Raw genomic sequence first — 16214 nt, forward strand, 5'->3', positions numbered from 1 at the left:
TGGGGCAATTGCATGGATTCAGCTTGTGACTTTGGACAAGTCACCTATGAGACGTACAGGGGATATGGCTGGCTGGTTTGCATTTCTGATGCTAGCTCTTACATCAATGCAGGCTGTTCCCTTTAAAGAACTGTTTTAAGCTGTAACAAGTTTTTGCTCAACTAAGCCAAGATTCCAGTAGGGGAGTTTTCTAGTATACCTCTATTAATAAACACGTTAAAAGTAAAAATGGCTGTAATCTCCGTGTGCCTCATCTACAAACCAAGACCAACACCACTTCCACCACCCTTCAGGATACAACCTGTTACTGGACACACCCGAAAATCTCCCAGCACAGCAAGGCCCTTCTTCTAGGGCCTCTCTCACTGTAAAACAGCACTGTCTTAGAAACGGATCCATTTCAAAACTCAGTTGTGCTATCACCTGTCTTTGAAACAGAAACTCAGAAGAATCAATGGGGAACCTATTCTTCCCATTAGAAAGGTTGGAAAAATAACGTAACAGGCATTCAAAGCCATGATGTACTTTTGCTGCCTTGAACCAGCCACTGAATACTGCTCAGATTCTCTAAGCTCCAACCCCTAGACACATCCCTTCTTTCATAGCCTACAGCTAAGCAACAGTTTGCCTCCCAAACCTCATTCCTAAAATGTCCATCAGATTGAAGGCCACCACATAAGTACACCATTTTTTAATAATTGACAGCTCTGAAAAAAATAAATTCCAGTTTTGAGGGCTGCACAGCCACAACCCAATCTCCTCATGAGCAGAGGGCCCTTTTTTCAGACCTCTGTAGCTGCTTTATTTCTATTCCTACAGCATCAGAAATACCCTGAAATTACAGCTCTAATTTTCCACCAGCTTTCTAAAATGCCTCTGTTTCCAGTGCAAACCTTTTGGTTCACAGCACTTCACATGTCATCACCATACACGTAAGGCATGAGACCTTCCAAACGACTTCTCTGGAATCCTCAGACCTTGCCATCTCTTCCTCCTATCATTTAACACAGCCTCGTTTGCTTAGTATTTTATTAAAGCAACTATTCTAGTTAGAGAGCTGTTCTCACACTAAAGAGAAACAAGTCGTCCTTCCTCCCCCACCTTACAGCTAATCTGGTCCCTTATATTATGTGCATATATGGACAGTTTTTTCTGTTAGCAAATCTTTGCTTCTCCTGAATATACACCTCCCTTCTCCCCCCCCCCCCCCCCAAGTCTTCCTCATTCAACTCCTTTTCTCCTCCATTTTCCTTCTTCCAGTTCCAAGGCCTGAAATTAGGTGCGGTCAAGCCACATTCTTCCAAACCTGGTATTCCAAGTGGTTTGAAAATGATTCAAAATATATACCCTAAATATATACCTACCCCTCCCACCAAAAAAAAAAAAAAAAAGCCACCAACAAAAACCCCAAATTCCTCCTCCTCTGCTGCTCTGCCATACACATAGAGTGGTTGTGATGTTGTCAAATGAGAACGGCAGCATTTTACATCTTCTGTTAGCTGAAAGAACGCAGAGATCTACCCCCAGGTCACTTGGCTGTAACCACAGAGAGCATTCTGTCCACGAAAAACAGTTACAGAGAATAAACCACCAGAAAATATAAAAAGTATCATCAGCAGCACAAACCTAAAGCCGGCCAGACGTAAAACTTTAGTAAAGGAGAAGCTCAGAGAACATTCCACCATCTTGTATTCAACATGTGGCTCTGCAAGGGCATATGAGAGTTAGCGAAGGAAAAGAAAAGCTACTGATTTGTGTGCAGCATTTGTTTTGGTCTCTCCATTTCCTGAACTTCAATATTTTATACTTCAATACTATTATTGCTATTATATCTCAATTTATATAATTTACTTTCACCGGATTCAAAATACTGAAATTAGCAGTTACCATTCATAGTAAGTATCAATTATAATAATAATAAGGGGAGTCTGCCATTAAGATGCACTTTCTACCCAGGACTGAAATCAGAGGCATGCAAGAGAAGATACAAGCATAAACACAGCAGCTGCCTAATCAACCGAAAGAACGCCACTAACTAGTTTAGAATAAAGAGCAAAGAAAAGTCCTGTTCCTAAGAGGAATTTCAGTTGGCAAATGTGATTAAGCAGAAGAGATGTTGACCAGGACACAAGCGATTCTTGCATAACGTGCCACAAGACCTCTGATGGCAACATTTGGCCTTAACCGTGCCCACTTGCTGAGCAGAATCGCCTTGATCAAGAAGAAACTTTAAGTATACGAGTGTTTCCATTTAGTTCAATGGAACTATTAACACACAGAGGGTGAATCACATGCTTACAAACTGCGGAACAGTGTTCAGCGCGCCCTTTTCTAGCACTTGTCATGTGTAAATATCAAACTGCTTCAGTCAGAGCGCACACAAGGGGAGGAGGAAGAGACAAATGGTATGCCTCATTTTGCAGACTGGGAAACTGGGCAGAGGCAAGATGATGATACAACTGGTCAATGACAGATCCAGGCACAAAACTGGCCCCTCGTGACTTCCAACTGCGACAGCCAGGACCTTGCTTCTCATCTGAAGGGACCAAGCAGTTAAACGGCACACAACAGTCTCAGCTCCACGTGTTAGCTTTGAAAGAGAGAAATAGTACCTGCTAAATTTTATCCACAGCCTCCTGAGAAATTTTCCTCTTTCCATGCTTTTTCCTTCTGCATATGAGAGGGAAAGAATCTCCAGAGAACCTCACTGCAGCCTCATTCTTCTCAACTGAAGGCCCTGAGCAAATAATGGCTGCAGAATTCCAGAACCGTTCCAAGCAGTTTGCCCTTCACTTGACATTTATGAGGCTGCTGAAGGACTAGAGAGAGAGCAAGGTGATTTTACCATCCGATAAGCAGAAAAGGCAATTTTAAAGCAAAACAAATTATAAGGATTCAATTAGCCAAAATAATCTGCAGCCCAAGGAGAGATCTGAAGGAGAGATTCTGTGTGTTGGCAGCAAACGCTGCACAGCACAGCATCTTCATGGTGTAAGTCAAAGAACTCTTCTGTCTAGTTGCCCTCAGAGAGGTTTTAATAAGCACATACATACCAGAGAATGAAATGGTATTTGTTTATCCCATTTGACATCAAAAGTTGATGTCAAAAGCATACCACGTAACAAACAAAAAAACCCGAAAGGGGTACTTCTGCCAGTCTATCATCATACAGAGCTACAGCAAACCAAATCTCAGACCAAGGACTTCATAATGACTCGGTTTTTCTCCAAATAGTCCCCTTCCACTGTATTTTATTTTTTTTTAAACTGAAATAGTCACTTCACTTGTACTTTATACCATACTACCACTGAAGGTATTAATTCAGCACAGCCGCATGCAGTCCAGGACAAAAACTAGTAACGAGCTGCTCTTGGTTCTATTTCTGGCTGTGTGACTACAAATACAGTCCAGCCAAGTGAATTGCCTCAAAACTTTTCCCTGACATTAGTGGACTTGGATTAGGCCCCTAACTGCTTACTATCACTTCTCACTACTGAAAAGCCCAGATAAATTAGCACACAACCTGCTACTTACAACTTCACTGTACTACAGAACCATTAACAAAATAAATCTACCAATACTGCTCAACGTTGTTCTTCAGGTCACCTTACACAACATCATAATGTTTCTTCCTGTTGAGAGAGAAAGGATAGAAACTGTATTTCACGGACAGAAGTTCAGTCAAAATGTTCAGAATATTCTGGGTGCAGGGAGAGATGAGCAACCTATTAATATGGTTTCCTCTTCCTACCGCATCGGCAGCAAACGGGAACGTTCTGATTCCTAAAATCCATTTGCAGAATTTATAAGAAGCGAAAGCCTCTTCCTTCCAAAATGCTAGAACCGTATTTATATGTATGTGGGTCATCTCTGATGGTTTTTAGCGGAGGATTATCAGCACTTATTTTTTCCTTTTGAATAAAAAGCACAAAGAAGAAAGATGTAGACGCAGAAGAATCGATGAAGACAGAGGTGAAAAAAACCCACTGAAACATAACATTTTAACCTCTAATGTGAAGGTCAAACTACACAACATGCACAACAGCACAATTATGTAACTCCAAAGGAACTATTCAGCTGGCCTTCTCCAAAAAAGTGAGGAAAAATTGATTTGGAAATTCATCTTTCATTTACAACGCAATAGAACAAAGTTCATTTTCACTGCACAGGGTACCTATTTAAGTCTCTGCAGTATCAATATGAAATTGAAAGTGATTTAAACGCCTTCATCTTTTCTCTATGTAATAAGGAGGCAAGAAGCCCAAACACCCACGTTTGTCACCTTTTTGTATTACAGCAAGTACTAATTCTCTACAACTGAGGACTGAATGCATTTCTCCTGTCTCTTTTTCACTAACCTGTTATTTTAGACTTCAAGTAAGTTGCAAGACTAGACCGTAAGGACGGAGCTGTGCAGGACTGGTGTGATAGCTTAGGAACCCCCCTCCTCTTACATATTCCTGGCCCTGAGACACTGACAAACCAATTGGAAGAGCAGATGTCGTTAGCCTGGTCTAGATACAACGAACTTCTGAAGTGGCAGCCTTGCAACATGCATAACTGAAACTGCCTAATGTTAATCTTCACTGCTCCCTGACATCAAACAACTTCTAATTTTAGCTCTGCTGTTCTGTAACCCTACCTAGTTCCCATCCCACCCCCACAACTATAGAATAGATCCTTCCTTCAGATAAGTAGGGTGTTGGAACATTGAGAGGTTTTTTTCTCACCCACAGGCACTAGCAGAAAAATGAATTACAGATTTTATTTTTAGGTAGAGCCTTTGGCCCTTATTTTCTCTGTAGGTTCCATATAGCAGGTTCTGTAGCTCAGAACTATTCCAATCAACAAATCAGCACAAGCAATTCAGAAGGAACTGCATAAAAAGGAAAATCAGATGAGCAGAGTTTTGTTTGGTACCCCATTTACAGGACATCAAGTTCAGCTACCAGTTTGCTTTTGTCCCTGAAAGACTCTTCAGTCATTTGATTCTGAATTTGCATAGAAGATCCAAATTATTGCCCATCTATGCTGGATTACAAGCGCTTCAAAACTCCTAAACAAGGGAAAGCGCTAACGGCAAGCAGCACTGCCTGAGGTTTGAGGGGACGGCAAGCCTGCCTGCCCTGCTGTTGTAGTTTCTGGCTTTCTGAAATTTAAAGCTCGGGGCTTGGCTCGTGATAGTCCCTAAGGATCTATGAGATAACAGTGATGTAAGACTGGAAGCAAAAGTTCTCTCCCACAGTACCACGCCACAATGTAAAAAACATATGCAATGGTATTAAAGTATGACACTGTGACATGAACGTGGCCTCTTAAACCAAGATACCAGGCTCTGCTGAGACAAACGTATGCGGTCGTACAACAACAACAACGTACCAGGGGACTGCAGTACCATTTCTGATAGCAGGGTGCTGTAACAGCATGGTGCTGCACTAGTGCATCAGGACCTCGCGTCGTGATACAATACAGTCACGTTTTGATGTCATAAAGCTATAATGGTTACACAGCAGGATTCTGCTGTACTGCAGTGTACTGTGACCACCTAATGACTCCATGGTATGCAGCTATGCTGTGATATGATACCAGATGGTGATGAGATCATTTTGGGCAGAATTAGGTGGCGTACTGCAAAAACGCATGACATCGTATTAGAGATCAGCACATTGCCTTGCGCCAAAACAAGCTTGGGCTGAGACTCAGAGGTGGCCAGAGGTTCCCCGGTAAAACACACTACATTATTGTGTGCAGTCTAACAGCACGAAATGAATGGGTGGTCTAAAATCGGGCAAAAGGAAGTCGTCTTCCTAACGGTCAGAGTGGGCTGCTCCTGCTGACAGCATTCTGTCCCTGTGCTACTGCCCTTCCTGGTACAGAAAGAAATCATGTGTCTTTCTGAGAACAGCTCCATAAGGAAATCTGCATTAACCCCAGAAGTGCCATCTAGAACTGGAGTCACCACTTCTATAGCAAGGACCAAAAGGTCTGCTCGTATAGCACGCGTTTGACACGGTTCTATCTTCAGCCAAATACTAACCCTGCAAAACCATTTCACTGCAAATATTGGAGGCTGTGTAACCCAACCGAGTCTGACAAAGAGCAAAGAACAGGGAACTCTCTATTCTGTACTTAGATCTACGCTCCTCTAGAACCACGCCAATCAGCCCACTGGTGACAAATGCATATACTCAGGGAAGAGACAGGATTTGAAATAACATCCTTAACTCACCTTTCTGTGCCTAGATATTGCAGCACAATTAAATAAGTAAAACTGCCTATAAACATCCTAGAGAGGGAACAGAGTAACTACTGCAAAGCTCCAAAATGCTGCACGCTTTTATTAATTAAAGAAAGCAATCAGAACAATTTACTTGTTTCTCTTGGGGATTCGGGGAAAGATTCAGGAGTGGATGCTGAAGAGGTAGCCCAAGCAGGGCTTGGTCAGCACTCTTCAAGTGTTTCCAGGAGAGCCAGAGGAACCCGTCAGGACCTTTACCGCACTCCCCACCAGACCACAGGCAGCCAGGACAGCACAGTGCCCCTAGGACCCTGCCAGGAGCCCGAGGAGGAGAAAACTCAAGAGGGAGAGCGTCACCTACTGAAGCACCGCTGGCATTTCAACCCGCACAGGAGTCTTCTTCCTGCGTCCCCCCATCCAGCTCCTGAACCCAGCAGCCTCACTTGCTTAGCTCTCAAGCCTGACAAAATTGCCATGCTGGCTTCGACCTTAATTGTGATAAATGGTGTGATAGAACCGGGTATGCAAAAGCTCTCCAGTGACACAATTAACAAAAACACCCAGTGTTGCCCATGGATGGGTACAGAAATGAATGCAGTAGGGTGCCATGTTATTGCAGATACACATGATCACGGCATTTATAACACATGCTTTGCTCTCCTGGTAGTACGCTAAGCTATTATGCAACTCATCAGCCCAACTGCATACCACATAGAGCAGCAAATCAGTGCAAGAGTTGAGTGTTATATATATCTATATACATATAAAAAAGTAAAGAGAGAAAAAAATAGTGTGGAAGATTTTCAAATGCTAATGGCTACATCGTTTCTACAGTCTATGTTGCACAGCGCCATGTATGCATAGGAAAATTTCAGAGGCTCTCAGTGTAATTAAATAAAAGACAAAATTACAGAAATTAGAAAAAGAGATGACCTATTGAGTCATCCCTGGCTCTAGTCAGTCCCCTGGGGCCCAGTACAAGATGCTTCCTAATGCTGTGCTGTAGTATTTTCATTTTTTACACAGGGGAAAAAAAAAAGCGGCAATAAATAAAACAACAAACGAGGAATAACTTCACTGCTCTCTCACACTTTACAGGCAAGGATCTCAAAGTACAAAATTCATATTGATGCAAAACAGCACACTTGAGAGGAAGGCTGTTATTTCTATGATTATTTCCTTTTTCATTACAGAAAAAAGGGATTAAGAATCAGGCCTTCACATTGCTCTTGTCATCCACTTTGCAATTTCAACCCAAATTACAAAGCCACATTCCACTATTAACTATGGAACTGTTCCCATCTGATAAAGTTCTGATTAAATCAATTCCACCACAGTAATTCAAAGACTATTCCAGCTAAGTAGCTCTGGCATACTGTAGATTTAGAACAGTTTTGATATACTTGAGATTTTATATAAATCTTTGTTGGCCAAGTTTATATTAGATAACTGCATCCATGTATATTACATACATATATACTTACCTACCCATATAAAACACGAACTTAACCAACAAAAATATTTATGTGCAAACGTTTTAGATACACATGCAGCCTTGTTGATCGACTTTCACCCACACATTTTCTTTCACTACCCACTTGCCCAAACCTGGAGAGATTTCCCCCAAAACACCCAGCACCGATCAAAGAATTAATGAACACTTTTAGTACCTTCCAGGAAGCTGTTAGTCCTCTCGACTCCCAACTCTTAACACATTATTACAGAAACATGCCAACAAGGTGCGTCCCCAAAAGCAGCTATTTAAAGGACAAGCTGAGCAGGAGCCATTGCACGCACATCAGATTCAACACATTTTCTCCACCTCGCTTCAGAAAAAAACCCGCACACGCTTATTTTCTCTGCCTGCAAATAGATACCAAGTCCAGACGCTCACGTGTGCGGGTGTTATGCGTGTGCACACAGATGCAAATTCATGCACAACCATAGCGAAAGCTGGGAAGCGGAGGCGAAGGGGTGGCGGCAGCAGGGAGGAAGATGCAGCCAGACCAGAGGGAGGCTCACGGCATCACAGTCCTGATGCAGAGATGCCCGGACGAGAACGGCCCGCCGTCGCATCCACCCCCGATGCCCTCCCCAGCGGCTGCCCCCCGCCGCAGCCCGGCTCTGCCCCCGGCAGCCCGCACAGATGTCCCCCCGGCGCTGCTGCAGCGGCCCCGGCTTTGCGGCGCAGGCACCGGCCAACTTAGCGGAGCGCATCCCTTGGCCGCGCCGGCCCCGCCGCCTCCCCCCGCCGGCAGCGCCGCAGCGGGGCCGGCGAAGAGACACGGTTCGGGAAGCGGGGTGGTCGCGTCGTCCCCCGCGCCCCAACGCTCCGCTTACCAGGCGAGCTTGAACCCTTTCATTAGTACAGTCACGATAATCCGGTGCCCGTGTCCTTGTCTGCCCACTGACAGCTCCAGAGGTCCCAGGACATATTGGAGGAGACCCGGCCGGCGAGCGTCCCCCGGGGAGCGCCGAGCCCCATGCACAGAGCCCCCCGCGCCGGGGCACGGCCGCCTCCCGCCCCGGGCGCCCCCCCAGCCCCCCGCCGAGAGGCACAGGGCTCCCCGCACTAGCAGCGCCAGGGGCTGAGCCGCCCCGCTCTCTGCTGAGCATGTGCAGCACGGGCAGGACAGCGCGGCGCGCAGCATGCCATGGCAGCCCTGCGCCCGCCGCGCCGCCCCGCGGGGCTCCCCCCGGGCACGGCCCCGCTGCCCGCCCAGCTCCCCCCGGGCCCGGCTCCCCCCGGGCCCCGCTCCCCGCGGCCGCAGCCAGGGGAAGGCGCCTTCCGCGGCCCGGCCCGTCAGGGCACTCGGCGCCGGCCCCCCGCGCTCCCCCTGCGCTTCACGAACCCCCGCCCCGACCGCAGAGCCCCGGGCGGGCGGAGGGGCAGCGGCTGCCGGCAGCCAGGGGAGGGGTCGGGGCAGCGGGCACCGTCCTGCGCCGGAGGCAACGCGGGGGGCGAGTATCTTACGGCACCTGGTGCCAGCAGCGGCCCAGGCAGCAGAGGGGGCTCGTCCCTACTCGTTACTTCCCACCCCCGGGCCACGACCCCTTCCCCCGCACCACATCGTACAGCTTTTCTGTACCGCTGCACGCAGAGGGCTGGGGCAGGGGCAAGGCCGGACCAGGAGGGGGAAGAAGTGCCAGTTACTGCATCACCCCCACCCCCCCTTTCCTGCAATACACCGCACTTTTCCTGGGATTTATTCTGTTTACTTTGCAGTATCTAAAGACAGCTCCACAGCAGAGTGGTTAGGCAGCGTGGCAGTATATTCGAAATAATCTACAGTTTGACTACTTCCCAGTAAAGGATCATCTAAACAACTCCAAGAAGTGAAGCTTCGGAGGGTCCAAGGGTGAACACAAACCCTACAGCAATCCAACAGTTTCGGGGTGGTAGAACAAAGGCGGCAGTCAGTTATAAAAAGATGTTACCAATCTTGAAGGGGGGTGGGGGGTGTCATGGCTCTTTTGCCATTTGTTTGCACCCAAACACACACCTCCACCCCACTGACCGCAGCTGATGTCTTCAAGGGGAACGATACAAAAATTTTGACCTGTAAAATCATCACCTCAATTCCATTCGCCTCTCAGTGGACAGGAGAGTGCTGGGGACGCTACTTCAAAGTCTCTGCTCTGGTTTACAAAGTTTTTGTGACATTTGTCCTCATCGCCTGAAGAAACATTGAGACTGTGATGCCCACATCCTCTTTGGGAAGTAACAGACACATGCTTCTCCACTTTCCTATTTTGCTTAATAAAGGCACGAGATCTTTTTGCTAATTCTCCCAAACCCTGAACAGACGGACAGAAGCAAAGTTCCAGTTCTAAATTCAGCAGAAAATGACTTTTGTAGGGCTTTGGTAATTCCAGGACAAGTGAAAGGAAATAGGATCATGGCAGCGGGGCTGAAGTTTCAGAAACTGCGCAAGTAACCCTGAAACATCTTTCTGGGGAGTGAAGTCACAAAGGGAAAACTCTGGCTCAGTGACAACTCCCTCCAAATAGCTTCCCAAACACTTGTGACATGTGGCAGTCTTTGCTTCGTTATTAAATACCATCATGCTTGGAGCGGGTGCCGCAGAAGGAAGTGACTAGTGTGAGTCGGCATCCTGTGTAGAACTGTCTTCCACTCCATTTGTGAAGGAAAGTGATGGACCGTACCCTGCAGGACCCCCATGCTAGGCACATCATGGAACATGAATCATTTCCAACATAAACTTTGCAACACACCTTTTTGTTTCTTTCTAGACAAAAAGTATTAGCCATAAAGCTGGGCACACTCATTTTGACATGACAATCAGTATGGGAAACATTCGCACTCAAATCTGGCCCCACGTAATCCCAGATTCAGCCCTCATTAAGCCCAACCTGTATCAGATGCCTGGCTTGGACTCAGCTTTCCTCCATGAGATGCTTTTTATCTGTGGCCTGCAGGTTGTCAAAAAGGGAAGCAAATCACAATGCTGCAAAATGGGTCAGGAGACCTGCAAGCTTGGCAAATCTGGGACAGACTAATGCTGCAGAGTCACATGTTTAGAAATCAAAGCTCAGGCAAGAAAGGTATTAAGAGATAAGCAGTCATGTACTTTTTCCTTTTTTTTTTTTTTTTTTTTTTTTAAGTAACATGAGGGTTAGGAAATTATCAATGGAGATAGGACACTTAGAAGAAGAAAGTGTCTGTTTGTCTGTTTAAGCATTTGGCTGCCAGGTGCAGCCACCTCTGCCACAGTTCAGCTGGATCTGCTCTCTGAAACCCTTGCAGCAGGAGCCTTGGTGAAGGGACTGTGGGTCACACACCATCTTCAGTGAACCCCAAGCAGGTGACCCACCGCCACTGCTATTTACAGTCTCAATTCGACACTGACTTGACTGGTCCATCTGTGTCAGCTAATACTGCACAGGCAAGCCCTTCCCTTTTTCTCCATCCTTTGCACATGACCACTCCAGGGGGGGAAAAATAAAAAAGGTATTTAAATTTTAATAACAAAAGAGCATATGTAGATATCAAGAGGAATAGGCTATGCACAGCCACCCTTGTCTACCTCCACAGTGCTAAGAATACCTAGAAGTCACACACAACCTGAATTACAGCTAATTTATCTACCTACTCCATCCCAAGCAGCCATCCCACAAAACAGAAAAATGGGAAAAAAGAAAAAAGCACACTCATAACTATGGCTAGAGACACAAGCCCATTTATGGCTCTGCTACAGACCTGTTTTGAAAATGGGTAAGCCCTATCATCCACGGTTTTTCACTCACCTGTGGAACTATCTGTTGTAAGAAAACTTTCTGTACATGGTTGTAATAATCATTCAACAATATGTTGTTTTGGATCGTATAAATGTCCAATATAGGTGACAAATGATCCTTGATTATCATGTTTTGCATGAAAAAGACCTTTCCCAAGCCACTGTTATTTTGGTAAAAATTCCTTTATTTTTCCATATGAATAGTAAAAAATAGCAAAAATAGTAATAAAAAGGTAAGTATCAGTTTCCCTCTTAGTTTGTTTTCATGGAACATGAAAACAAGCATAGTCATTGAAAACAGTAAAAGATTTCTGAGAGCAGGTGTCTTTTTGGCCAACATCAACAATCACAAAATCCTGAAAACACCACAATAATACAGTCTCCTTTATGTCTCACCTACCATGGCCTCCCCTCCCTTGCCTAACCAAAATCTCCGAATTAAACAGCAGCAATGAAACATACAGAGGTGCCCTTCACTTCTGCTGAGAGAGGCAGTAATCTCCAGAGTACAAATGCTGAACTAGAGCACCAGGATCATCAACCAAGTTCAGGGTGCCTACAGCTTCTGTAACCCACCTCCCAGTCAGCCCCAGCCCTTCCTCCCCCACCCACATACCTCTCGCCATACAGGATGCTGCAGGTGTGACTCTCGTGGCTCTGTTTATTGCCACCGCTGTGCCCATATCAAAACTGCATCTTTGGCCTCTCCCTAAACAACACACTTCTCCCTACGCCTGCTCCTACTGCCTTCTCTCTTTCCCTTCTTTATTTTAAATCCCTCCTCCATCAGCTATTTCATAACTTTTGTTGACTGCCTTCACAATCTTTCAGCGTTGTGTTCGGTTCTCAGCTCCCTTCCATCTCTCAGTCATCAGATCACCTTCTCCCCACCCTCAACCCAATATTTTTCTTATGATTTTTTCCTATACCAATCTCTTCTTTGTAGTAGCTTGTATCTGACCTATTTAGAGCCATAGGTATGTTTGCACCAAAAACCACCCTTCATACAAGGATGTTAGATCAGGTGTTCCTAATTTTCCCTTCTAGCCATAAAATCTGTAAGTCAAAGAATTTGCCTATTGCAATGCCATTTTGATTGTTTGGGAAAGAGACCTCCTTTTTTAATTGCAAAAAAATTAGGTTCATTATTTGCTAAGTATAAACAATTAATAATAGTAAGACAAGTTTACATTGTGTCTGTTGCCCCACCTCATCCCGTCACTCCCCCCCGGAAAAATTCTCATAAACTTCAAAAGGATTAAACAAGATAATTTGGATCCTGGCCTGCTGCCAGTAACTTTTTGAATACTTCTAGTCCAGAGCAAGAATACCATGAATACAGCCTCCCTTGTAGCTTCTGGTTGCTTCCACTGCCAGCCAGGATGAGGAAGTCATACAGCACACGCACTAAAAACAGCAACAAAGTCAAAACCATGCAGAACTTTCTCAAACTGAAGAAAGACTTGGATATCGTGAGCAGCAGAAAAAAAGAGTTAGAAAAAGAGGCCGGATGTTTTCCTGACCTAAAATGACAAACTGTCAAGGCCACATGGATTTAAAAAAAAAAAAAAAAAAAAAGTTAGGGCTGCAATACACAAAACCAGAGTTACTTTTTTTTTTTTTCTGACCTCCAACTTGGAGGAAAGAAATTCTAAATGGTACTGTCCAGATGACAACAGTGCTTTATACGCCCTCTGCACAGGCAAGAACATCTGTACCAAGTGACAGACTAATGCATTAGGTCTTGGTTTTCTCTTGCATTCTGGTCAGATGGCAAGAAACAGGTAGTTGATACGCAGCATTTTGCCACCTCCCTTGTCAGGGTCTGGGTGAAGCTGGAAGCAGAGAGGCAACTACAGAAATTAAGTCATATAACAGTGTTTAATATTTAGCACTATTCTATTCACATACCAGCTATTTTGCATCCTGCTGTCCTTTTCCCCTTACACATACTTCACCAAGCAATCCCAGCCTGAGCAACTGCTATCTAATAAAAGCCAAGGAAATAGTCTCTAAGAAAGAGCTCTGCAGTACTGTAAATAGGCATCTTTTCTGGCTTCAGTCATCATTCCCATTACAGCTCATAAGTGAAACACATTTCCTTCAAGATGGAACAAGTAAATCGGGTGCTTCAATATCTACCCCTACCTTCACCCTGAAAGGTCTGAGGGCTTTCCACGTGCATACTTGCAGTACAGAGAACAAGAACTTCTCTAATGTCAGGGGAATGAAAATCAGCTGACTGATTTATGTTCCTCATTTCCACTAGATGATTACCTGGAAAGTGATTCATGCTTTCCCAGGAAGCAGTCTAGCTTCACATTGTCCCAATGTATTATTTCTTTTCTCCTTGGCGCTGAGCAAGAAGCAGGGACAAAACAGGGTTCCCGCTTTCAGTGGAGAACCATGTAAGCAAAGTTGTGAGGTGACACGGCACCATGTCACGATCCCAAATCAAACTGCCCCAGAGCATACAGGGGACAAACCAGTCTCCAATTCCATCAACAGTTCTGAAAAGCTTCAGCATGAGGATGACTGATTACCCCGAGATCAACACCACAGACTGCAAAATAGTAAAAGCTGCACTCTATTTTCAGTGTGCTAAATACAGGGCCATTCTTTGGCACATCAGGAAATGCCACTTCTTGAGATACCCTGAAAGGTGCCCCAGCAGAAAAGGAAGCAACAGTGCAACACAATGGAGGCAGAGCAGCCATGGAAGTAACATCCTGGTATTACATCCCATGGCCGCTTTTGGCATCATCTCAGGCTGAGAAAATAAATCTGTTAAACCTTCTCAGAAGTTTGCTGCTAGCTCAGGCTAACCCTAACAGAAGTAAAATGAATAGCATCCCTTGGAGGCACCAAAGCAACCATAGCAGGGGTAACTAACCCAAAGTCAGAGAAGAAAACAGACCATGGAAGAACATTTGGGTTTCAGCAAAAAACAGGGGACTAAACATCAGCACTTGCCATGGTGTAAGGCCAAATAAACCTGTATACATTCCAGTAATATTTACGTTGTAACTAATTTCGAAGATATATCCATTTTAGAATGTTCAAACTAAATTTTTCACTCAAGATACTTTCCTGAAAAGATAATTAGGTTTCCCATACATTCACACTAAAATGCTGCTTCAACACTGTAGATCATGTTTTCCTGCAATTAAAACCAAGAAACTACAAAAAACAGGTACAGACAAAAAGAATTAAGGTGATTTTGTTGTTTTTGTTTTTGAAAATGTGTTTTTCAACACAGAAAAGCTAGAGTCCACCAAAATGCCACAACAGCTATAACTGAAATAGTGTCATTTACAGTTGACTCCAATGCCAGTGGCCCTTCAGCATTCCCAACGGTGATTATTTTTTTTTCAAGTGCTACAGCTGTTAAGCGGGTTTGCAGTGACAAGCAGTTGAAACTTGAGCAAACCCGGTAGTGAGGATGATTTCCTCTTTATAGAGCAACATTTAGCCAGAAGTAATTCATACAATTTATTGACCGGCACTACATTCTCAAAACCTGCACTGACATGCAACCCAGTTCCAGGGCAAAACAGGGCAGCTGTTCACCACCATTCACCCAGGCTTCTGGGAAGTGGAACTGGAAAGTATACAGTGTTTAGCAGAAACAAGTGTGAGAAGGAAAAACTCACACTCTACTTGAATTCTAGCAGATATGTAAGAACAATCTGTTAACAGCACCACAGGGGCTGGGTTTTTTTTAAAATCACAGACTCCTACCCCCAGGTAGAACAGTTACCTCCTGGAACACAGCATGCCATATTGCCATGCTAGAGCATCCAGTTCAGTGCAAGCTCAAAAGCTGGAGTTTTATAACTACTAATGCTATTTCCCACTCTTTGCAAGCCATGGCTCTTTTCAACCATGCTTAATTTCAGACCCTGCTGAGGTAAAAGCACAAGATACACTTTGCAGACACATCGCCTGCACTTTACGAGGGTTCTGATGCCAAGGGAAGTCACACTGGTGGCAGGCTCGTGCTAGAACACAAACAGTTTGCTATGAAGACATGATCAGCGGTCCCTGCCGGGAGATACAACCATTCAATGGTGAGGGAGTCTCGGGCCTCCCAGGTCCCACCAAACCATGCTGAAGCCATTGCTACCGCACGAGTCTATCTGGATCCATCTACAGTTCCATTCCCACAGATTTCCAGCCCGCCAGCCCCCAGGAAAGCAGAGCCTACAACCCGGTAAAAGCAAGCAGCAGCACAGGCAACAGAGAAACCTCGCAGAAAAGGGCGGATGCATCTCTAAGCTTGAATTATTTTCTCACTCGGCACTCCCCCGAGATCCTTTCAAAAAAAAAAAAAAAAAAAAAAGAACGAAGCTGCCAAAAGGCATTTCTCCTCGCACAACATTGCCCAGGAGCGGGAAGCCTGCCCCTAAAGCACCCTCTACCGTCAGTCATACAGCAGCAAAGCCGGCTCCTGCCAGCACGCCGGCTCCCCCCCCCCGCCTCCAAACCGCCACCGAGAGCAACGCAGTCCCCCTTCCCTCGCCCACCCACCCCCGACCTTCCCTAGAGCATCATCAGCCCAAGGTTTTCCCAAACCTTCCCAAAAAAGCAACACAGAGACTGTGGCCGTGACATAAGTTCCTCCCGCAACCTAAATCCCACCATCGACCCCAGTACTAGTACCACTCCCAGCATCAGGAGAAAGTAAAAAGGTTGACAGACAAAATAAGAAGTTGCCA

General features: G+C 45.3%; 2 protein-coding genes across 10 annotated transcripts in view; one reads left to right on the plus strand and one right to left on the minus strand.

The window, feature by feature from the left end:
• The window catches only part of HSPA8 (heat shock protein family A (Hsp70) member 8), a 240724-nt gene that overhangs the window by 66493 nt on the left and 158017 nt on the right, over positions 1-16214 (plus strand). The gene's annotated exons all lie outside the window — the stretch shown is intronic.
• GRAMD1B (GRAM domain containing 1B) overlaps positions 1-16214 on the minus strand; it is a 107346-nt gene that overhangs the window by 58763 nt on the left and 32369 nt on the right. Inside the window, exon 1 of one of the 9 annotated variants that reach the window (XM_080366847.1) lies at positions 8579-15807. The exons of the other annotated variants lie outside the window; for them this stretch is intronic. Within the exon in view, the coding sequence (XP_080222973.1) occupies positions 8579-8889 (311 nt within the window). The 5' untranslated portion in view covers positions 8890-15807. Of the gene's footprint in view, positions 1-8578; positions 15808-16214 lie in introns of those variants that run through there. 9 annotated transcript variants of the gene reach the window in all.

The sequence above is a fragment of the Falco punctatus genome (assembly GCF_963210335.1).
Source record: "Falco punctatus genome assembly, chromosome: 16".
Lineage (NCBI taxonomy): Eukaryota > Metazoa > Chordata > Aves > Falconiformes > Falconidae > Falco > Falco punctatus.